The 24,749-nt window shown below is 36.7% G+C and overlaps 1 protein-coding gene across 1 annotated transcript in view; it reads left to right on the top strand.

Annotated features, from left to right (window-relative positions):
* ARHGAP42 (Rho GTPase activating protein 42) overlaps positions 1 to 24,749 on the top strand; it is a 162,173-nt gene that overhangs the window by 66,975 nt on the left and 70,449 nt on the right. The window contains exon 4 of the mRNA XM_056328674.1: positions 17,111 to 17,182. Within this exon, the coding sequence (XP_056184649.1) occupies positions 17,111 to 17,182 (72 nt within the window). The remainder of the gene's footprint in view (positions 1 to 17,110; positions 17,183 to 24,749) is intronic.

Below are 24,749 nucleotides of genomic sequence, written 5' to 3' on the forward strand. Positions count from 1 at the left end.
ATTAATACTTCAATATTGGTAGCATTTTAAGAGCAAAAAAACCCCAACACCTTTCTAAATTTTGACTCATATATGCGTAAGAAGCCAGGATTTTTCATATGTATATGAAAAAAATGCAGTGTATTTATTATAATAGATTAAACATTGACAGAATTGGAATAATTGTTCAAAAGAGTGTAGATACCTAAGCATATGTATAGATAACATATATATAACTTATCTGCTTCTGTGTTTATGTATTGTCCTCATCCTGTCACTTAGGCATTTTCAGAACTTGTTGAGTGTAAAAGCAATGAGCAAATGAAAGAGTGAGCTCAGGATCTGTTACAGCTTATTTCAGATGGTCTCATTTGCATTTTTTCTGCATGAGTTCCTGAAAAGAGAGAATTATAACTTCTCCATTTGTATGTTATTAGCAGATCTTTTATTTCTTTGTGTGGGAAGTGTATTTGCTGCTTACATAATCTAGCTAAGAAGAGGCAATCATCTGACAGGAAGACACTGGGAGAGACTTTAGGCTCAATGTCAGGAAAACTTACTCATGATGAGCTACGTTGTGAAATGCTTTGCCAAGGAAAACAGAAGTTTCTAAGGCACAAACTGAGATTGAGCCAAGTGTTGGAAAATGTAATGTAGAAACAGAGTAAGTATTTTCTATTACTCAGTGACCATGCATCCTTCTTAGCCTGAACCATGGTTAATCAGATTGTTGTTAAATATTGTTTAGTAACTTATTTCAAAAGATGCCTGTTGTGATAATGGGCTAAGAATACGGTGTATTTCTCAAGAAGACTTCCACTCTCTCTTTTTCAAGGTAGGGATTGTGGGGAAAAGGGAAACAATTGGAAGTTAGGCAATCTCTTATGAGTATCCGCTTTTCCAGTTGAATTTAAGAATTACCTTGTTGCCCTTAAAAACTACATTTTTCCAACGCCATTTTGTGTGAGGCTTTAAACAGATCGATTGCAGTATTTAGGAGCCTCAATTTTAATGGAGAGTTCTCTAGCTGGCCAGTTTTTGTTTGTTTCTTTCTTTTAAAGAAAATAAAACAAAGCTACCACTGTGTCAAATATAACCATTTCTGGCAACTTGAAAAATTTAAAACAAAATCCTAGCTCTAGTAAACAGTTCTGCCAACATCTTGGCTTCTTTGTTGGGTTATCCACTTGCTTATTTTTAGACTTGACTATTAAACTTCCATTTAGTTGGTTTTTTTTCTTTGTCTGTTTGTTTCTGTTGAAATTTTGGGGTGTTTGTTCTTATTTTGGACTCACGTTGCTGATGACATTTGGTCAGTCAAGCTTTTGATCTCTTTTAGAAGTCTTGCTAAAGAACAGATTGTCTATCTGCCTTAATGTCTCCAGCTTCTGTCTAGGAAGAAGACACCTGCACTCTGGCTTTCTGGTTTTTTTTAAGGCAGGCATATTTAGTCTGTTTCAGGAATTCTGACCAATGAAGCTTTTTTAAGTAAATGCTGTGGTGAGCTTAACAGCTCAACAACCCTTAAGGGATATTGTGTGCTAATTAAAAAACATTGATTTTACTTTTCATATAAGTCAGAAAGTTCTTACTTTGATTAGTTGTTCGTTTATTCCTTTATTGATTTCCAACTTTCCCTTTACATTGTAATGGACCTCAGAAGGAGGCCTCTTCAGGATGCATTCACTCCACTCTGGAGAAGTGTTGTTGTTGATGTCTGCACAGTGAGGGGAACAGGCCTGACTGCAAAATTTACAGATCAGGATTTGGAAGAGCAAAGAGACAAAGTAGTAAATGTACAGAACTGATCTGGGGTGACTTAAGTAGGTCTAACAGCCAGAGTGAAAGTGTATAGGAAGGTTTAAACCAGAGACTTTATAAAGTAAATCTTGTTGCTTATTTGCTAAGATTTATCTTTATCAGATATTTTCAGATAATTTCTGTAACTGTTCATGTGTTGAATTTTTTAAAATATGAAAAGAAAAAAGCCACACAAACTTTCCACCAAAACAGACGTTCCTTCACTTCTTAAATTGAAGCTTCCCCCCAAGTACAAGATTTGGTTTTGATGTGTCACTTTTTCTTCATAGGAAGAAAATACTTTCCTTGTGATAGAAGTTTAAGAAGTGAAAGTTACTTGTAACATAGTAATATATTTATATTTACCAAAGTACTCAACAGAATAATTTATCATTAAAAATGTTGTGAAGCATAGGTATACTTGAATTCTGAATCTATTTTTTCTTAATTAGTTCTGAGCTCCAGTTACGCTGTTTCCTGTGTTTATGTAGCCATTTCCCCCGTGATAATATGTAATCTAAACATTGAAGTTAAGGATTATTTTTGCTTGTTTGGAAATCCATAACGGGAGGAAAAACCAGAAAAGTTTTCTTCTGCTGGCTATCTGAAATGGCATTCTTGAGTTCTTTTTTGCTTTCATTGTGATTTGAACTCTGCCTATTCAATAGACATGCACTGTTTGTATTAATGGTAGAGATAAAAAGGTAAATACCCGAAGTTGTAACTACACAACTGAGCTGTTTTTCCTTCATTGTGGTTGTACTTGTGATTATCTTTTACAGTTTTCACTGAGTTACAATCCATGGAGTAAGCCATAAAAAGAAATGGCATCTCTTACCAGATGATTAGCTACCTACCATGACGATATGCATTGCTGATTTATGGCTGTCTTCTAAACATTTTCAGGATTTTGCTAAAGAAAAAAGAAGAAAGCAAACTGGGGCTTTTTTGATTTTTTTTTTGTATGTTTGTTTTGGTTTGGGTTTTGTTTTGCTGTTAGTTTTGTTTTGTTTTGTTTTTTTTTAACATCAGGTAGTTCTTTTTCTTCAGGTGATATAAATAGTGCCCGTATAGTGTAGATGGAATACACGCAACAAAGGATTTCTCTAGTTATAAGTGTCCGAGGTGCTGTGTTCAAGTTGTTGTCTTCTGTTATTCACCCCTGGATACAAGGTAGTTACTTTTGAATAACACAATTTATTGATAGACAGAAACTGATAATTTTGGTGAAAAACAGAAAACCAATAGGAGTAAAATGGTTTAGCTCTTTTAGTTATGAAACCTACAGCTTCAGTCATTTTTATAATTCTTCATAGATCAGAAAAAGTTACATGCATTCTTTAACACTTTATGAAGTGGTACCACCTATGCAGAAAATAATTCTTCTGACACAACTAAGCAGCAAGACTAAGAGACAGGAGAGACTAAGAAAAGGAGCAGAAAGGAAACATACAGAGTTTCCAGTTCATGTTGTAAGTTGACAGTAGCAACAAAAATCCCACTCAGTTCTTGCCCACTGAAGGGAAAACAGGAATACAGGACACAGAGAAATCAGAAGTGCTTTGAAGTGTGTCCATGTGCAGTGAAGGAGTAGATGGCCTACATGGTCTTTGTTACTGAAAGGGTTTTTAGGGAAAAGAAAACATTAGCATACCCTGAAAGGAGATGGATGAAAGCACAGGAGATACAAAAATGGAGCCCCATATGTGTGCAGTAAACTTACCCCAGTATATTATCCTCAAGTGGGCTTTTACAATCAATTACAAGCTGTAAGTCGGTTGGGTTTTTCCCTTTTCCTTTTTAACTTAACTGGCTATTAGCTTCTGTTAATCTATTTAAAACTCCTGTAGGGTTAAGGTGTGAATATTTTTCATACAAATGAAAAATATTTGGGGGAGACACACCTTAATGTACAGTGCTTTTGGCATTTGAATATTACTTTACAATGAACAGTGCATGTAGGGTTCAAGTATTCATAAGCAACCAGGCTCTTTGTAGTGTCCGCTCATTGCTCCTGCTTTTTCAGTGAAGTCACTGGGTGTAAGCATGCTCAGCATTGCAGACTCCTTCACTGCCTGTTCAGGAAAATGTCTTTGGTAATGATTTAACACTGCATTATAGTAAGTGAGTCTATTTAAAACCCCAAATCAAGGAAGTAAGTGGAGAAGAACCAGTTCATGCCTTTTGGCTTCTGATTTCTGAGCACAATGAAGATGAGACACTTCAGTGCTTTGTAAGGTTTTTATTGTCAGTACTTAAAACAGGACTTTTCTTGAACATATTCTTGTGAGAGTTTTCTAGAGGATCAACACATCTTAGAGTCTGACCGTAAACATATTTTACCTTCCTTTTTTTTACCTTACCTTTACCTTACCTGTAACTTACCTTTTACCTGTATTTTACCTTGCTTAAGGTTATCTGGCCAGGAACTGTTTTCAAGTGATCTCTTCCTTCTGTGAATTACATGTAACAACATCAGGGTCCCTCTTCTCCATCAATCAGACAGATGTAAACATCTTGCCCTTCAGATTCCTGACATTAACTCTCTGTAGCTGAGCTGAAGGAGTGATTGTGAGTTCCTTTGTAGGCACTCACCAGGCACATTTGGTATTTTCTTAATAAGTTCACACATCCTAGGTTCAGTATTATTTTTGAATGTTAGGAATCTTGAGTTCTCATTTTTGTCTTTGGCACACAGCGGTAGCTATGTTAGTTGCAAGAAGGGTAGTCCAAGCTGTATGAACCCTCCGGCTATTAAAGATTACTGACTCATAGAGACAGGTTTGTAGCTTGCCCTGTTTGTTTAAAATTCAATTCTTAGAACTGCGCTATAATGAACGTTTCCTAAAATTGATCTAGGCACCCTATTTTAGATGTACAGCTGTGGCCCGAGAACCTGAATTAAAGATGGCTTAATAAAGCATTACAGGAACTTAGCTGAAAATTCTGTTGATCTATAAGTTGCTTGAAGTAGATATGACATGCTTCATTTTCGCATTGCTTCAGTGGTGCTGCTAGTAGTAAAACATAAGTACTTTATGCTGTCACTAAGGTAGTAGTCCTCTGAATACCAGCAGGGAGATTTCTGAGCACTGAAGACCTCTTAGACACTTTCATGCCCGTAACCACTACCTCAGGAATCACCAACACCTTAAATTTTGCTCAGAAGCTAACAGGGAGCAGGTAAAAAAGGTTTGAGCACTGATACTTATTGAGTAATTTTATCAGCCTTCTCATAGCATCTCCCAGGGCACATTACAGAGCCTAGCTAGGAGTTGAGAAGGTCTGAAATAACCCCTGTGAACTCCGAGTAGGTAGAAAAAGCTGGTATCCTAAGCTTTTGTATCAGTGCAGGGATGCTACAAGTTTATTCTTCTGTTGCTGTTTAAGAACCCATGAGCAGCAGCCCCCACAGCAGGACTGGCCAGCTGGGACTGGCTTGCACAGACACTGTTAGTAATTCAGCAAAGTGCTTTTCATTGCATGTACTTCAGCAATGCAAAGTTCAAGCAGCACTTCCACCCTCCAAACTTTTATTGCTAATGAGGGCCCTTTATTCAAATCCGTTACTTGGCAAGGCATACTATGAGAGGAATGAAGTCAATTTTGTTAAAAGTTACTGTGGGAGGGCAGTAACAGCATTGTTAAAACCCATGTCTGGGCAATTCCCTTGGTACCATTCTTTGCATCCTAATTTCCCCATGAAGCCTAATTAACAACATGCCAGTATTTACATCTTTATTCAGTACTTGTAATACTTGGGATAGCGTTTGACATTTGGAATAGAGACTTGGCACATGAGAAGAGCTGTGCATTTTTTTTTTTCATTATTTTATTCAGGCTACCAAGGGGGAAGGAGAGAAATAAGATGTAGGGAAGAAGTTAGATTTTGAAATAAATATTTTTCATATGGTATTAATCTTTGAATTTTTTGCCCCTACCGCTTTAACTACATTATAAAGCATAACCTATCTGAATTTTTTTGGACCCCTTTTGTACACAGGTGTTTTTTCTGGGGAGTATCTAATGTTTCAAGAAACGCAGGAGTCCTTTCCCAGCTTGTATGCCGAGTAGGAGAGCAGAGAGAAGTTATGTGCTGACTCTGCAAACACTTTCAAGTCTGAGACCTGATTTCCTTCAATTTAACACATATAACTAGTGTGTGTTCATTAATGGTCATAGTACCAGCTGTGCTCTTTAATAATTCACCTGGACTTTTTTTTTTCCTTGATACCAACCTCTGGCATTCAGTTTCATGAGGCCATTTTGTATTACTAGCACAATCTCATTTTTATTTATTAGTTATCAACTGCTGTCTTTCATTTCTCAATTTCCTTGTTTATCTTGTAAAATTTATTGTGGTGCCTTTTTGAAGGCTATTTTCAATTCTATTTGTATTATTGGTAGATGGCAATACTTAAAGGTATACATTTTGTTATGTAATCTGTTATTATAAAGACCTTTTAAGTGTAAATTTTTGGTATAATAATTTTGTGGAAGAGTAAATATATTTTTAAAGTATGTATTAAGAACTTAGACATTTTTAAAGGTTAGCATCACATGGTTTTCCTCTTGTAATCTGAGTTTATAAAATACTATTGAATATGATGGGACCAGGAAAAGATAGTTTGACCTTATTTGGGTCAAATATTTGAGATATTTTAACCTGTCTCCTCATTCAAGCATCTAAAAAGAAAACTAAATCTAGCAGTCTTTTGAGATTTGCAGTCAAATAAAGAATTATAAGGAAAATAAGAGAATATCTGACTTCATACATGTATACATTTATACATATCCTTGTGCCTATATGTGGAACATGGCTCTTTTCAGTAATCCATTTTCTGAAGGCTTTTTTTCATGCATCTTGAGGATGTAAAGCAGAATTAACGTAAAGGTGTTTGTAGCAATTTCACTTCAGCAGTTCACAATGCTTGAAAGGCATGTAACATTCCTCTGAGAACAAATCTGCTTTCTGTACACAGATGGCATTGTATGATATGGTGTAAATAATTTTTAAGGCTGTCTATAAAATGCATTAGACATCTCATTGCCACTACATGTTATCATAAGCATTTTTTTTCACTAGGTACGTGGCAGGTTTGTAGCCTCTGACTTTACTCTAGTTGGAGTGATTGGTAATACATATTTGCTGCACTTTCTCAACTCAGGAGGACAGTTTGAGCATCAGCTATTAAAAAGCCTTTAACAGTAAATTTGGTTTGTCAAACCAGACCATTTAGTAGAAGGTGATTATAATAAATGCAATTTCTGTTCCACATACAGTGGGAATTGAGTAGCTGCTTCTTGGTGCTGTTTAAAGTTGTTCTTGAAGTATTAGTGATCTGACAGTGCCCAAGAATCTTGTGTTTGTGACCAAGACAGATTAGCATACAAACATTAAAACTTAACTACTGTAAAGTAACAACGATTCTGAGAGTTTAAATATAATGATAGTTTCTCTTTAAATATTTATAAGGCAACAAAGACATTTTAAGCTTACTGCAAATTCTCAGATGTGGAATTTAAACCAGATGGAATGATATTTAGCCTTTCCCTCCGGAGACATCACAGGCAATGAATACATTGAGTTGATAGTTAAAGGGAAATAGCGTTAAAAGGAAGTATAAATGAACATATAGATAACATACTTTACCTAGATATACCAAACACCATTTTTCTGTCTTTAAAAACTTGTAATATATGGAAGTTTTGTGGCTAACTACTCTCTTTTGCCTGCAATGCTAAGTTCAGCCAGAAATAATCTGCCTCATTATGCAAAACAAGAACTGTTGAGATGCATATGAAACTTGCTGCCATAACTTCATGGTGCAAGTATTCTCACCTAAGTGCCTTATTTTCTTTCTCTATGTGCCTTGTCATTCACTGAGCAATGTCTAAAATCAGAATCCAGTCTTGCAGTCATTTAGTATTGTCTGTTATGATTGCAGTTCATAAAGAAATGAACAAGTCATTAAGAAAAATAATTGTAAGATGCTTGAAATCATTTGTAAGACCTGTTACTTCCTGTATAGTTCTGTTAAATACTTGTTATGTTGGGAACTCATCCTCTACTTCTGTAAGACCTTGCCATTAGATAACATAGTGATGTTCCTGGATCAGTGTTAAGAGAATAGGGTCAGATGGTGGAGCTTCTGATTTCTTAAGATCTGGGTTTTTTCTGTTGGTTTCCATGCTCAGGTTCAGTCAGACACCACTCCGCTGCCATGTTCCAGAGTCAACTGTTGAATACGGTGTCTTAATGTCTTAATATCCATTAATGACAGAAAACGTGAGTAGTAGAGACAGTGTGCTGATATGGGACTCTGCGACGTAGGGCAGGATGCTTATTTCTGACACTGAATAAAGTCCCATCTTAAAAAGAAATTATATGCAATGGCAAGTTTGGATTTTAACAGGAAAAATAGCTTAGATCAGACAAGCAGTTTTGAATGTGCCAGTTTCAGCACCCCACACATATATAGGTTGGTGGTAACTGTAATAACTATGCTAGAAATGAAGCAAATGAAAGGAAATCAAGAGGTATGATAATATTGTTTAATTTTGTGTCTGAGAATAAGCCATATACTGTATTACCTAATATAATCAAATTCAATTTATGTGTTCCCTATTTAACCTCACTTCAGAGTTAAAATATATTTGACTATTTTTTTCTTTTAAATTCTGAAGCAATTTATTTGCTACACATTGTCTGTGGTACTTTGGTAATTTATTCTTCATTGGTTTAGGAGTATGACTGCATTTGTGGTTCAGGTCTTCAGTTGCATATTGGGAGGGCTGTGTACCTTTGTGAGTGTGACTTTGGGCTGTGAAATTAACTTCACAGTAACCTTTAGTGAATCCTGTAATGTCTATAACATTTATGCCATCTCTGTTGAATGCAGATGCTTTATGCTGAATGAGAAGCAACTCTTTTGTGCAGCCACAGATTTCTTTGGTCTCTCCTATAAACTTTAAATGGATTTGCAATATCCCTGAGTGAGAGCAGACTTGAGGCCCAGTGGCCCAGACATTCAAATGCTTTGTTTTGGAAATATCTAAATAATGTGGTACTTAGACTTTATACCTCTGCTCTGAATTATCTTCACGGAAGCAGAATAGCAAACTTGAGTTTGATTACAGAGAACCTAGCAATTCCATGATGTGATGCATCTTGTCTGAAAGGCATCCAAATGCATCACAGGAATTGTGTGGTGATTTTCCCCCATTGATTGGGAAGGGAAGCTTATGTGGCTGTATCAAGTGCAGAGACTGATCTAATGTTAAGTTAATTGCCTGGTAAGTTCTTGAGACTCTTTGTACTGGTGTCGTTGCTGAGATGGCAGTGTCCTCTGCCATATCTGGCTGTTGGTAGTTCCTGGACTGATTCATTAGGGGACACTTAAAATTCCCACATTTTGTGAGGGAGCTGTTATTTGAACTCAAAAATACTTTTTTTTTTTCTTTCTTTCTCTATTCACTTAAGGCCAGTCCTTAAAGCTCGTATTTCTCTGTTGTTAGTTGGACCCCAAAGAAAGTTAACCAGTTTTAGTACGGAGTGGTCTCCAGGGTCCAGGATTTCAGGGTCATTCACAAGGCTTTGCTTCTGTGAGGATGACAGGAGCTTCTGCTCCACAGTCATTGCACACGTGAAGGATATTGGTGCCATCTTTAAATTACTGTTTTTTATGAAAGTGGTACCTGACCTTGGGATCTTTTGGGTGCTGAAGTACCATAAATATACTTTGCCATAGAGATCAATATGCCACAAAAAATGCAAGATACTTGAGAGTGGTTGGGCTGTATTTGGTAGGTACTCGCTATGTTGCACCCTCATCTGAGATAGCAGAGCTCTTCTTCATCTCATTTAGGAGCATGTGGAAATGGCTCGGAAAGCATACGCCTCAAGTTTGAGACTGTTGGGTGCGAAATGAATAAAGTGTGGCTTATATAAACACTTTATTTTTGATTCTTGTACTGCTGCAATGAAAATATTTTAAACTCAATTCGTTTCAATTATATGCTGTGCTTAATAGGGTAGAGGATAGTTTAAAAATAATTAAAAAAAAAGAAGATATTGTGATGGGGTGTTTAAAAAATGATGTGTACTTGCTCATTCCTGCCTACAATTCCTCACAAATTGTACTGATTTCAAACTGTAACGTTTTCTTCCTTGCCTGGTACTTGAGAGGAACAAAGGAAACTACCAAATGGGAGAGAGAGCCCAAGAGGACCTCCTGGTATTCGATATTCTCCCCAGCTTATGAGACAAGGTCACATCTGGTTGGTGATTACAGAGATGGTCACAGTAAATGGCAAGGTTTGCTTGTTTTTATACTGTGTATAACACTCTTCTTAGCATGAGTGGGGCTGTTTTTCCTTTGATTTTTTTTATTGATTTTCTTTATTTTTTTTATTTCTTTTTCCCCTTCAAGTGCAGTCCTGGGAGTAATCCTTGAATTTGCTTCCCTCAGTGAGGTCCTTGGCTTTTCTTCGTTCCATTAGCACGTAAAATGGTACAAGTACAGTCCTGGTGCTCATCGTGCTTTCAAGAATGATGAAATGTTTCTTTTCATTCTCAGCTTGGGAATGTCGTATCTTTCTGTTAGTACTAGTCTCAATTACAGTTGGTGTGATACTCTCTACCTAACTTGCCCTGTAGCTTACCTGTACTGGAGACTGGTGGAGGAAAAAGCAGAGTTAAAATTAACATTGCTAGGCTCTTTATGTTGTGAAGGATCTTATCCTGTCTGGAAAAGGAGACAATAGTGTTTTGCACAAAAAGAAGTGAAAGAACTACAAAATGTGCAGGGTCTCTTTGTATTAAAGAGAAGTATCATTACCTTGATCTGTGTGAAAGATGCACTGTCTTGAAATACGCACAGCAATATAAATTTCTGCAATAGCTTGAACTGAAGGGTTTAACAGAACTGAACCTCTGATATAAAAAATAGCTTTTAAATCTTTATTTTCCCTTCTCCTTCAATCTCCAGTTCAACAGCACATGCCTCTTGGAATTTTCTTTTTTGTGTCTTTCCTTTTAAATTCCTGGAGTGCCACCATGGTTAAGCATGGAGTCACAGGAAGGGCAGCAGGTCAGGTTGAATGCTTGGCTAATTGTTGTGGGATTTGAATATAGCAGGGAAGTAAACTGTAGAGTTGGAGGTCTCCTGCTTGCATGGAATTCGCAGTGTCCTGAAGGAGGAAAGCCACATGGGTGGAAGGGAAGAAGGAGGCTGGTTGAGGACAAGAGTGGTGAGCCATCACCTCCAGCAAAGGAGTCCTGCATGGGTGGAGCTAAGGCATAACTGACTGCGGAACTGGAGACCTCTGACAGTGTTAGGGTCACTCTCTCCTTCAGTCCCCACCTTAATTTTTTCTGTGCCAGAAAGATTTGAGCTTTGCAGGAGAATCTGGTTTTGGTCAAGATACGGGATTGTCAAAATTCTATCAAAAGTATCCTAAATCGTCTCAGATCTTAAGGTCCACCAGCGATCTATGTTCCAAGATCAAATTTAGCTCTCCATAAATGAAGGGGTATGCTTTCTGGTAGCGCTTGTCTCTGTCTCAGCATCACTCAACAAAGAGAGTATGCCACCAGTTTCTTTTCAGATGAACATTAAAGGGTATCACTTCCCAGATGAAGGGGAAGATCAGGATCTCCTGGTTCATACAGGAGTGGATACATCATCTGTACTTGTCTCAAACTTTGTCAGTTTTTCATAGCCTGGAAGTAGGAAGAGGCATTGATGGGAGCAGAACAGGAGTTGATGCCCAAGCATTAAAGTACTACGGCATCATTAAAGGACACAGATAAAAAGACAGACCATTCTTTCTGTAGGACATTTGTCTCTGAAATATGAATGGTTTTAATGAAACCCCTATCTTACTTCATCTCTCCAAAAATCAATATTTCTGGAATAGTAAATACTTCTGAAAGTGTTTTTTTTTAAAAAAAGAGGGGAGGGAATAACACAGACTCTGATGGCAAATACTTGGAAAGATAAAGTTTTCAAATCTAGCTTACCCACTCACGCATAATTACATGGTCTGAGGGGAAAAATGTATCAGGAAGACTTTTATTTATGAAGACCCCTACCAAGTAATTACAAAGTCAGGATACAGAAAACCTGAAATTATGATTGCAGTGTTAAGTTTCAAATACTAGATGTACGAGCATTTTTTTTTTCCTGTGTATATATACACCTTATAGCAGTGTGCACTTGTTAGAATAAAAATGTTTAGGTTTAAAAAGTTGATGGTACAATCTGAGGCAGGAATATTCATGAAGACCAACTTTATCCAAGGGTGGATGATTTTTGTTCTGCTTGCTTTGTAATAAGTAGAGAAGAAAAACTTCTTGAGGAGACCTAACATCCAAAGTTAGATTCCTCCTCTATATTGTTCTTCAGAGGCGTGTTTCTTCCTCTAATGTTTCATGAGGACTCCGTAAGCAGACTTTTCTGTGCTAAAGACAGCATTTGTGCATATTCTCCTGTGTCATTTTTTGACTATTTGAAGGAACCGTCATTTCAGGTGTGACACTAATTACTATAGTAATTTATTTTTACACATAAGCTATGCAATATAGAAAATTAAAAATTAATGTTAACTTGAAAAAAGATGAGAAAAAAGTAATTTATTCAGCCATATATAAGTACTCCTGACCTTGATTGGCATGCGATTTATAAGCATCCCCTTGTGGCAGTGTATTAAGACCACTTGGTACAGCACTAGGTTTTTGCTTAGAAGCAGAATGTTGCCTCACCAATTCTACATGGAAGTGTCCAGCCGTTGTTATTACTAGTCCGTACTTAAGACTTTGTTATCTTCTGAACCTGCTTTACTGCCTGAATTTAAACTCAGCTTGAAATAACTGGCATTGTTAGTGATAATTAACACAAACTTGGATATTGTTTGATATCATCTTTTTCTGTAAATGTAAGGGGATTAAGATAAACTTGAAATGTATTTTTTTTGTTGTTGTTTTTTTAAATATGTGATTTGTCTGTGTAGAGTTTTCCGTACAGAGCTGTAAAAATATTTGTCCTACTAAGGTCAAGTAGTTACAGGCACTGAAATTCGAGTTACTAACTTTATGCAATATTTACACTTTTTAACTTTTAAAATAGAAACTGGGACTTAAATAGATGACTGATTGTTTTAGCGACACGTGTATATTCTTTGTAGCATGTAAACCTGATCCATAACTAGCTTACATAAATGCCTGGTTGTCTGTGTTTGGTCTCTGCTATTGTATTTGAAGTTGTATTGATTAGGAGCTGTTGATACACACCACAGACTGAAAGAAGTGTTTTTTCTGACAGACCAGATGTTAGGAATTGGGGGAAGGATTTAAAATTAAATTATTTCTTGTTGTCTAGCAGAGCAGTATGTTTCTATATTAGAAATGCATTACTATGAATATATTAGCTATGAGATGTGTCCCCTTCTTTGAATGAATTGAATTGGTATTTTCTATGTGTCTTATACCAACATGAAGCAAATTAGTGTTTGTCATGAGTCACTATTTCAGGGAACTTGCTTTTATTTTCTATATGCAAGTGTGATAATTCTGTGTTCCAGTGAAAAGTACTTGTAGTGAATTTAGAGGGAAAAAAAAAAGTCTTTCCCAGACACAATATATAAACCAAAAGTTTTTCAGAGATAAAACATTTTGCTGTAATTCAGATAAGCTTGATATGATTCCTAATTCCATCACTCCAAAAGTGCCTCACTTGGTACTGTTACTGTCATCTTCTAGCAACTGGGAATTCTGTTAATTCTCTCTGTGACCTACCTGGTCCTTAGCCCTACAAATAAAAATATAAAACTCAAAAGCTATTAACTGTTCTTTTTACTGCAATTTAATATTGTAGATTGCCAAGTGAAGCTCAAAGCTTGTAAAGTACTTCAAGGCTTAAAATTTCAGTTTCTGTGTTGGTTGTTATTACTTAATAATATTGAGCTGCAACAATATTCTAGTTAAATTTCTCTTTATATCCACTGTTTATATCATACCTAAGTAAAAGAAAATGAAGAAGAATTATGCATGTACATATCATTCACTACCTCAAATTCAGGGCTAGAAAACTCATTCAAAAAAATAACATTGACAAATTTAAGAAAATCTAAAACTATTTACCAAAATTTTATTCTTGCCTTTCTAACATAGTGTAATAATTAGAATTCTCATAATGTTTTTAGTTGATTTTACATTTTTTTCTTCATTCTACTGATGATTGAAATTTTTAGTAAAAAAGTTTTGAAAAATGCTAGTTTAAAATGTCTCCAAGTATAGATGTAGAGTTTCTCTGTGATGTGTGAAAACCACAATTTAATCTCATTATTGGTACATCAGATCAGTTTCACAGCTAACTTCTGAAAGGAAGAAGGGTGGGCTGGAAAAGTGGAAGATCGTGAGGCTGAGTTGGAAAATGGAAGATTATGAATCACAAAAGACAACACTACAGTGCTTCACCACATTGGCTCGAATGCTGTCAGAACGTATTGAAATGTTGCAGTTATGCAAACAGAGAAGACCTCATAAATTGTTAAATCTGGCTTAGGGAAAGTATTTTTTATTTTTAAATGTTTCTTTTTAAAGTATTTTTTTACAAATTTAATGTGATTTTGGTGGTACTCACTGTAAAGGTATTTTTATCAGTAATACTAAGTAGCAAGTTATACATAAAGTTTAGAAGCTGATTAAGTTCTTTAGCTTAGAAAAATCTGTTTCTTTTTTACTAGATCTAATATATAGCTCTCTCAATCGTCAAAGTAATATTTTCCTATTATGCCTGCCTCTACTACTTGTCTAGCATCTTAATTAAAAAAAGATTGATGAACTGACACTAAGTTAAAACTGCATGATTCCTTTTTGTTGTTGTTGTTGTTTTGTTTTGTTTTTCTGGGGGAAGACCTGTGCTTTTGCCAAACAAGAGAAACAATCACATTATTTGACTGACTGCCACGTATTAGCTGTGCTGGGAGCTGGAACTGTGCAGCATTCAATAATAACTCTTGGATCAAGAAAGTGTAACTTCTTTAAGGGTGTGACTAATCTGAATAAGCTTTTAAGGATAAAATCTGTATTTAAAACAAAACATGGATTTCTAAGTTGCTATTTCCAGAAACTGTTACTGTCTTTTTGACATTGTTTGCCTGTTCCAAGTGACTGTGATTTCAACCTGGCACAGTAACTGAGTAGGAGGCGTATTATCATCTTGGCAGGAAGAAAGTTACTCTATTAGGACCACACAGTGAAAATTTCAGATTTTCTAAAGCAATCGGATTTCTATAGAAAGGGTTGTAGGAGGATTAGTTTCCTACTTTGGGGGAGAATTGGCATTTGTAACCCTTAACAAGGAAACTGTAATGTAATTGCAGTGGTAGGAATCGGAGATAAACAGAAATGAATAAATGCTTATGTAAGGCAAAAATTCTTCTTTCTCTGTAATTTTCAGTTTCCAAAAGCTAGGCACAACCTGGTGGAAATCAACAGGAGTCTTTTTACAGTGGAGCATTCTGCATCTTTTAATACCAGCTGTTGAAATGCGTCTGCCAGGATTCTCTCTGGTACTTTGCTAGCATGTTCTCCCCCCCCAAAGTCAGTTACTTGCCTAGCTCCTAATTTTACTTGGAGGTGAATTGCCACATCAGGGCTTTTGTCAGTAGAAGCTTTCAACCCAGGGATGAGCTTGCGGCATGTTCTGTTGATGTGGCTCAGCAGATCTATTCAGAGGTGCAGACCATGTCTAGATGATGTGCGTGACATATTTTAATTAGCCTTGTGATACCCACTGTCTATTCATAGTTGCATATATAACTGTGGGAGTGAATAACATTGTACTGCAGCCCAGCAAAGCCACGTCCCACATCCTCTGTGCTTAACTTTTATTTTTAAATGTAGCACATTTTGATCACTGCATCATTGAGCATGCCAAGTGTTGCCTTTGCTGTCTTGGACTTTGTTACATTAGGATGTCAAACAGAGTCTCGACTTCTCCTGAAACTTTGCCCTATGGAGAGATGTGGTGATTCTGTGGTCTTTCAAATTGTAATGTTAGGTTTGGGAGGAAAGGAAACATGTTTGTGTTTCAATGGGTTTATTCTATATGTTTATTATTACAGCCTTTTGGGAAGCTTTCGTGCTCAACTGACAATGTGACTTATCGATTATTGTTATGGAAGAATCACAAGAACAGTATTTATTCGCATTTGGCTTAGGTACATGTTATCTGTGCCCAGACCTCTAAACCTGCCAAAGCCCAATGTGGAATGTGATGAGTATGGTAAAGACTGGACTAGTGAGGAGAAAAAACACTATTTGTGCAGAAAACCTAAAATTTTGTCTGTAGTTAGGTTAATAGAATACTGTAATATGTTTTATTATGCTTTATTTCTGATGTGTTGGCAGTTTTTAGTTTCATCTGATTTTTTTGCAGTAAAGTCAGTTTAGATGGTTATTCTGCCTATTTCTAAAAGGTACGTGGTGAAATAATGCTACCTTTTTTTTTTTTATTATTTTTTTTATTTTGATGAATGGCTCGATGGCATGGCTGGCTTTTGTATTCTGCTGCACGTGTGCTTCCAGCACAAATGGCTAGGAATCACTTCAGGTGGTTGCTGCTGGGAACGGTCTTCAGAGGGGGGTTCCCAGGACTGGATTTGCGCTAAACAGAGACCATGAGGGGAAAACTGTGATTCATTAGGAACCCATGTTTAGGTTAAAGTGATAAAAATAACTGCAGGACATCATAAATTGGTTTAAAAACTAGAAAAGTGAAGGAATCCAATCTAAAGTATTTTGTAAATTGCCCACTTGTCAGAGTTGTCTGCCTTTAGTCTTCTCTGTTCAGTATAATGAGGTGTATCATCCAGAGAGGCAACCAAAAAGATTCAGCTATCAAAGATTCAGATTCTGTAAACACAGGCTTTTTCAGGCATTGCTGTTGGTACTACTGTGTTTGTCTTCTCTGTTCTGCCAAAACATGTTCCTGGAAGTTTTCGTTTTCTATTCTGGTTTTAGGCAAGATCCAAGAAATGGAAGTAAACCACTAGAAAGTCCTTCTGTATATTGCAAATAAACTTATTCCATCATTCCTTATAATTGCTTTAGTCATTCACGGAAATTTTCCCTAACAGACCAGTAAACACATATGTTGTATGTTTTATGTAAAGACAACATAATTGTTTGATTTCTATCCATATGCTTTTATCTGAATGTTATGGACATTAATTTTTCAGTCTTGCATATTGGCAGAGTTATAATTACACCGCTTTCTGCAAATAATCTTTATTAAAAAGATATGCTTTATGTTTAACTTTGCAGATCCAGAATGCTAATGATGTGCTAATAGCACCACTGGAGAAGTTTCGTAAAGAGCAAATAGGAGCAGCAAAAGTAAGTGGCTGTGGAAACAGTTCTTTTTCATTTCATGTTTGAGTTTTTCAGTGTTTTGAAGGCTGGACTGAAAACAGGCATTTTGTATTCAAACATACTTGATGCCATCCTCATTAATGTATTAGAAAATCACACTGTATTCTTTGCTTCAGAGAAGGAGGTGATTTAGAAATGGAGTTCAAACTGATTATGTGCATAGGGTACAGCTCTTGCTACTGTTGAGTATTCTTACCATCTGGAGTTATGTTCATCTTCTGATGTCTGCATTTACATTATGTTGCATCTTGGGTTATCCCAGAACCGTACAGGGGGTTCAGAGAGCTGCTATGGGTGCAGTGGTCCTCAAGGGGCTATTGTATAAAGACTGAAAGGAGTCAGTGCGCTTCAGGCATACTCTCTTTCAGTCTCTGCTTTCCCTCTCCGCTTCACACAGCCAATGTAGTGCAGTGATTCATATTCATTTTGCCAGATTATTCATCTTCATGTTGCCCAGAGATTTTCCTATGGTAGAAGTGCTCCAGTTGGTGCTCTAAGCCAGTTCTTTGGTGTTAAGTGCTACAAAAGGAGGCTTAGGGGAGACCTTATTGTTCTCTACAACTACCTGAAAAGAGAGTGTAGTGAGGTGGGGGGTAGGTCTCTTCTCCCAGATAACAAGCAACAGGACAAGAGTAAATGGCCTCAGATTGTGCCAAGCTGAGGGAGGCTTACACTGGAAATTAGGAAAAAATTCTTCACCAAAAAGGTTGTCCAGCATCAGAACAGGCTGCCCCGGGAAGTGGCTGAGTCACCATCCCTGGATGTATTTAAAAGATGTGTAGACATGGTGCTTAGCGACATGGTTTAGCGGTGGACTTGGCAGTGCTGGGTTAGTGGTTGGACTTGATCTTGAAGCTCTTTTCCAGCCTAGTCGATTCTGTGATGCATGATTTTACGATCTGTGCTAGAGAAACAGTGCATGTTGTCTATACCAGGGTTCAGTAGTCAGCCCAGGAAATCAGATATAGCGGGGTAAAAGATGCTGGAAGGAACTGTTAGTCCAGAAGAGCTATTTTCAGTCTGATCCTGGAGCCTTTAAGTAGTTATCAGTGACTGCTTTGATCATAGTCTCAGAAAGATGCATAATGGCAGCTGCTGTAGTCCGTTAGAGGTATTGTTAGTAACAGTTCCTGCTGTCTACATAAATACGCTGCTTCTGAAGCATTTTGCATCTTGTATTAGTGCTTAAAATTTTCTGGGAAATTTTCCATTTGTAAGGTTAAACGGGTACCAAAAAAATCTTTCTTTGGTGTTGTAGCTGAGGTTACACTTGTGCTGTACTCAAACAACCTCCGAAGAGGAACAGAGCTATTGGAAAGAGAGACTGAAGCTTTATACTTTTTGTACTGCTTGTTGTGAATGTGTAGCAAACAGATGAGGCTGCTTCCGCACAGGAACTAAGTAAATGTTTGGGAAGAATTTCTACTGTGAACTTGAGGTCAGATTTCTCTGAAATGGATGTTCTTTACCCTCTTACTTGATATGTTTTTGTGTACAACTGCATTCTTCTCTTGTCCCACCCCTATGCTGCTTTGAGATGCGGGGCTGGGAGTTTATTTACTATGCTGCACAAATCAGAATTTAATTCCAACACAAAATTATTTTTATTTTTCAGTAGGTTTTATTTGCGTTGTTCAGTTCTTTGTTTACTGTTTCATTTCATATTCCTATAGTTTAAGGGATGTCATTCTTCTCTGCAGAGTGCCCTGTTTGAAAGCCTAACTTGCCCTACTATTGACTGGCCTGGTACATCTGAGAAATGAGCCACAGCTGGTTCACAGGGCTCTCTGCAGAACTGTGTAAGACATCCATGTCTCCTTTGAATATACTGCTCAGTAGATGTCAACAGATATTTAATGATCTAATTGAAAATGAATCTCTTTGTTTTTTGATTCAGCAAGTATTTAACATTAGAGGCAGGACACTACAAGGCAAGTTGGGCCCTCTCTGGTATATCACAATGGCTGGTTTCTTTTCCATAGCTCTTCCAGATAAAATACAGGTATTTTCCTATCTTATATAATTTGTGGAAAAAGTGATTGTTTTGACTTCTGTCTGGTCACACAACAGTCTACTGAATGAGTTCAGGAGAGAGCTTGGCTCAGCTAACTGTTATTCCAGTGTCTAATGCACTTTATTATGCAGTGCTATGTGTGTTTTGGGCAGTACAGAATACTGGCTTGACACGTTGATATCACAGAGAGAGCTCTTCCAGCTCATTGCTTTATAAAATTTCAAATAAACTCATCTTTTCTTGCACTGCTTATGGAGTTCAACTGTCAAGCTCAAAAATGAGACCACCTGCGTAACCTGGGTAGCGGTACAAATGTTTGCCTCTGAATTGATTTTTATCAGGGAAAGCAATTACAGCTGGCTTTTAACTAAGTGGAGTCGACACAAAGGAGTGAGAGATTAATTACATTTACTACTGGTTTTCTAGTAAATACAAAATAGCAACATGAGATCTAGGAGTAATGAGACCAATATGAAATAGAGTAGAAATTAGGGCTTTCTGAAACTCATTGTTAGTGAAGTAGAGCATGGTCAGATCGCTTACCTCATGGCTCTTCACTGGGCTCAAACTGACCATTTATGAACTCTTACAAATATGGGATGAGTTAAGCTTGCTAGTTATTTATCTGCAATTAATGAAGGTTTGCACAGAGATTTGACTCTCTGAACTCCTCTGAGATGATCTGAACTGATAGCCAAACAAAAAATGTAGATGCTTTCTTGTTCCTTGGATTTCAGCAGCAAGTTTTACAGGACACTGAGAATGTCACTTTTTATTTGAGGACTTCTCTAGACACATCAGCTATATGGACTGGACCATGTATCAAATGTTACTTTTTACTCTGAAATATCAGGCTTGAGCTGTTGTCTCCCTTAGTATTAACTTAAAACAGTGTGTAGAACTGTGTTCATATTAAACCCCAGATTGCTCCCATTTCTCTTGTTATCCCTCCCCTCCACAAAGAATCCCAAAACATTTCTTTGTGTGTTCCTTTCTGAAGAGAGGTAGAGATGGTACAGATTCCACAGGATAGCTGATAGTTATGTCATACTATATATTTCTAGAGCTTTGAATTTACAATTAATTTGCATCATAACATCATATGGACCGACGTTTTAAGATACTAGATACAGAAGCATGAGGTTAATTTTATATGCCTTCTGTGTTGGCAATTTCAGCAGTAGCTAGAGATGCAAGTGGCTGGTGTTTGCGATCAGCCTTACGTTGTGAGAGTTTGTGTTATAAGCAGTGGTGGGTGTTGGATTCTCTGTCTTCCAAGTAGACTTTGAAAATATTAGTTTTAGTACCCTGTTAAGATGTGATTCCAAATTTTTTGGAGAGGAAAAAATTAGGTAGTTGTGTTACCAATATACATTGTAGGAAATTATATTATGTGCTACTGTCAGATTTTGGTGAGGGGAAGATTATGTGAGAAGCACTTAAGATTGCTTACTGGTATTTTTTCTTAGTTTTTTAAAACACCTGATAAATTGGAGATAAAACCAAGCAATCCCCACCCCACAAAGAGAAAATGTTATAAATTAATGACAGTTTTCACTATGGCAATCACCATTTCATTTTAATAATATGTAACTTTGCAAGATTTTTACTGCCATGATGAACTACGTAGGATTACCCTATTGTTGCATTTAATATAGAGAATGAGATTATTTTATTCTTTCTTCAAAAGCGAATAAAGTTTAGGCAAAGAATATGATCACAGAAATCAAAGAGAATATGGAGGATAAAATATATCCTGTTGATGTTACAAAGCTATATTTCAAATACAAGGACAGCATAAACCAGAGCGCAAAGTTCAAGTGTTTTTGGAACGTCACAAGAATAACATTAAAGACCAATTCTTCGCATGGACTTCAAATACCTGAAGATACCAAACAAATTTGAGAAACATTCCTTATAAAACATTAGTGTTTGTAATCAAACCAGCGATACGCAAATCTACATCACTTGCTCCTCTTGATTTATACTACTCGCCCTTCTGTTTTCATTCCACATATTTCAGTTCTTCCTTTTCTGCACACACTCAGTTTAAATAAAGCTGAGTCCTCTCCAGAGACTACACAGACCCAGCTTTGCATTGGATAGTCTGTTGATTTACTCCATCTGAGTTTAAAAAATATGACCTCTGCAATTATTGTGGAGAGGCGAGGGAAAGCTGGGTGAGGTAACTGGGAAAGGATCTCGGGCACGCAGCGTTTTCCCTTATTTGGTGAACGCGCTTTGCGAGCCCCCAGCTGGTAACGGGGGTGAGATCATCGTGTGATGTATTCTGCACAATAAGGCCAAACGCTCGTGTTTCTTTTTATCCATCGCATACAGTATTTAGCAATATTTGTCCCAATGTTCGTTGACCTTTAGTGCAACTTAAATTAGATCAAAGGCAACAGAAGCAATTTTGTTTTTAAGACTTAAAAGGAGAGTTTTGTTTCCTCCTTACGATTCCATCTGTTTGTTTCCTAAAATTATTTACTTTGGACAGGAGGATTATTTTTTATTATTACTTACTTTCATTCATTCATTCGAAGCTGTGAATTCCTTTCTACTTAGGAAACAAATCCATGTTCACTGCTGGGATTAATTTCCCTGCCTCTATGTCCACATCTATACTCACATGTGGTAGACATGCAGGAGCTGGCATGCTCTGTGTTTTATTTGGATTGTCCAGAAGTTGAGGAGCATAAAACAAACAACAAAACCCCATTTTTAAAAGTCTGTTGGAAAGCCGTTGAAGCAGAGTTTTAGGTAGTTACCTAAGATCAGTTAGAAATGCCAGAATGCCCATTTTGTGAACTGGATTCCTTGGTATCTGATCAAATTATAGCCCTTGTTGTCCTTTAACTGAGAAAAAAGAACGAACTCGCTCTAGTAGATACGGTGGAAGGTGTTTCATTACAAGCAGCATCTGTTACCCAGGGTTTGGTACTTGTGTCCACTAATTTTGGGACATTTTAATGTCTGTCTGAACCGTAGAGGGCAGGGGGACAGGGAAAGAAGCAGAAATAAAGGCCAGGCCAGGATGCTGGTGAAATGTTTTGAGTTAAAGTGCAACATAGTTTCCCAAAAGTGGTTACCACCAGAGTTACCTAATATCTTTTTTTATAAGCTAACTTACTCTGTAGGCAAGGAAATGCAGTGGATCAAACCTATTTCTATTTCAGCAAGGCCTTTAAAGCGCTCTTCATGAGACTTTAGTTTAGATGGGGGTTAGTGTAAGAAAGCAAATCTGCCTAAGGAACTGGCTCATGGGGAAAGGGCAATGAGTTTTGTTTATGGGAGAGATTGGGTGGAGAGCAGTTACTAATCAGAAGATCCCAAGGGGCGATTTGAGATTGGTCTGGTTTTTTTATTTTTGGTGATGACCAGATAGAAAAAAATCTGGTAGTGCTGACACAGCTGGTTGACACAGCTGACACACATAGGGTTGATGTAGGTTGGGGGTGTTGCCAAGATAGAGGAGGAGGACTGGAGGGTTGGGATGAAAGTGTAAGATGGAGTGACTGAGCATGAGGCTACTCAATGGTCATGAGTCAGCTGCAAACAAAAAAATCTGATGTACCAATAGAAAACTCAAGTGACAATCTGTTTAGATATTATAGGCTTTTAGAGATCTCTCTCTGGTAGATAGAGAAGTACAAATTTTCTGTTACTTCTAGAAATCCTTGAGTTTTGGATTAAGTTTGTGAACTGTAAGAGAGTTGTAAATTGCAATTATAATTACTTTTAATTTCAAGGTATGGGTCCTAGATCATTTTTATCTGAGAAATAATTCAGAATATTTTGTTTAATCTCTTATCTTATTTAAACTGGTATTGACATATGCAAGATCTGAGAAATTAGGGGGCTAAGCTTAAAAAAATATTGGTTCTGTAATGGTTAATTTTGTTTGTGACAGTTGTAGGAAAATCTGAAAATTTGAAAACTTCTTCAGATTAAATATTGTTAAAAATGTATGTTATAAGTTTTTTGCTGTTTCCTTCTGGATTTCAGTGTATGTGTATAGAATCTTCTGTGAATTGACCCAGATCCTAAAATTTAGAGTAGCTGGATTGGTATTTTATCAGCTGCAGCTGTCTACTTTCCCTTTGTAATTTGCATTTAATGGAAATCCATAGTGTAAAAATGATTTAAAAAATAGAACAAATGTATTTTCTTTTAAAAACATAGCTATTAAAATACATTTATGGAAATAAGCTGTGAAAGACTTGCATCAATTTGGTAATCTCTATTAAAACTATTTTTAAAAAAGTAGAAAATAATTGTATTGTAATGGTAAGACTAGCTGCAGCTTCTTTCATGCTTCTGTATGTGAAATATTTGGAAAGTTACAAAAATAATGGTGAAAAGCCCAGTGTGCACAGACTTCATCTTTTCAGGCAGTCTTCTTCTGTGGAAAGCTAAACCATTAAGCTGGGAGATATCTCTGGCTGAGCACCTGGACCTAGAGATTTTTTGAAGCAAGTAATCTGCTTGGGACTGCTCTTGTCATTCTGCAAATGCAGCAGATTTTTTTTTCTCATTGCAGTTTACTTCAGTTCAATAACTGTTTCATTCAAAGCTGGGAAACTTTTAGGAAGTTAACAGAAAAAAGAACAAACCTGTAAGATTTTTTGATGTCTAGTTACTACTTTAAAAAATAAGACCAAAACCTCAAATCTCAAAACTAAAAGATTATGGACACAGTGATTAAAAACTGTCAGTTCAATTCATTAACTGCAGGTGTTTGTTAGTAAACCAGTTTAATATTATGTGCAAAATCTGTTTTAATAAATTCTGTTAAATGCATTCTTTCTGTTAGAAGTTAGTATGATGAACTGGCTGACTCAATAAAGCCGGTTTCTGAAGTGGTGTTTTTTCTGCACTTTAATAAAATACTAATTTACATCCAAGAGAAAACAAATATAAATTAAGGCTAAATAAATTAGTCCTCTATAGTAAATATAAAATGTAATTCACTGTGTTGTGCCCTAACATGTAAGAATTAAGGCTTAGAATAAATGTGTTAATTTGTGGAATTGCTTAAGTGAGTATGCATTGCATTTTTGTTGGCAAGAATAACCGTTTATTTAAAAAATCTGCAGTTAGTAAACAAAAAAAAATCAAAACTGAGATAAGTATCAGCCCTTCTACTGGAAAACAACAAAAGAACATAAAATTGCAAGAAAACATTCATATTTTCTAATTAAAGGGATTTTTTCTTTATAATTTAGATCGGCCCACTGTAATCCATGTCACAGGAAGGATTTATTGCATCCTGACCCCACACAGCTGCTAGAATCCTGCTGGACTTCTGAGCTGTGATTAAAAGTATGAGCAAGGACATTCACCTACAAACTCAATTTCCAGTTCACAGGGGAGCTGAACTTCTTATTGAGTGCTTCAAGGCATGGAGGAATTAGCGAATATTCTCGGTTTGGGGAAGGGGGGTGGGGGGGTGGGGGGAAGCTTTTCTTTCTTTCTCTGTGGGATACAGTAGCTCTATTCATCTATTATGTCCTT

Source organism: Falco biarmicus, chromosome 2, assembly GCF_023638135.1.
Source record: "Falco biarmicus isolate bFalBia1 chromosome 2, bFalBia1.pri, whole genome shotgun sequence".
Taxonomy (NCBI): Eukaryota; Metazoa; Chordata; class Aves; order Falconiformes; family Falconidae; genus Falco; species Falco biarmicus.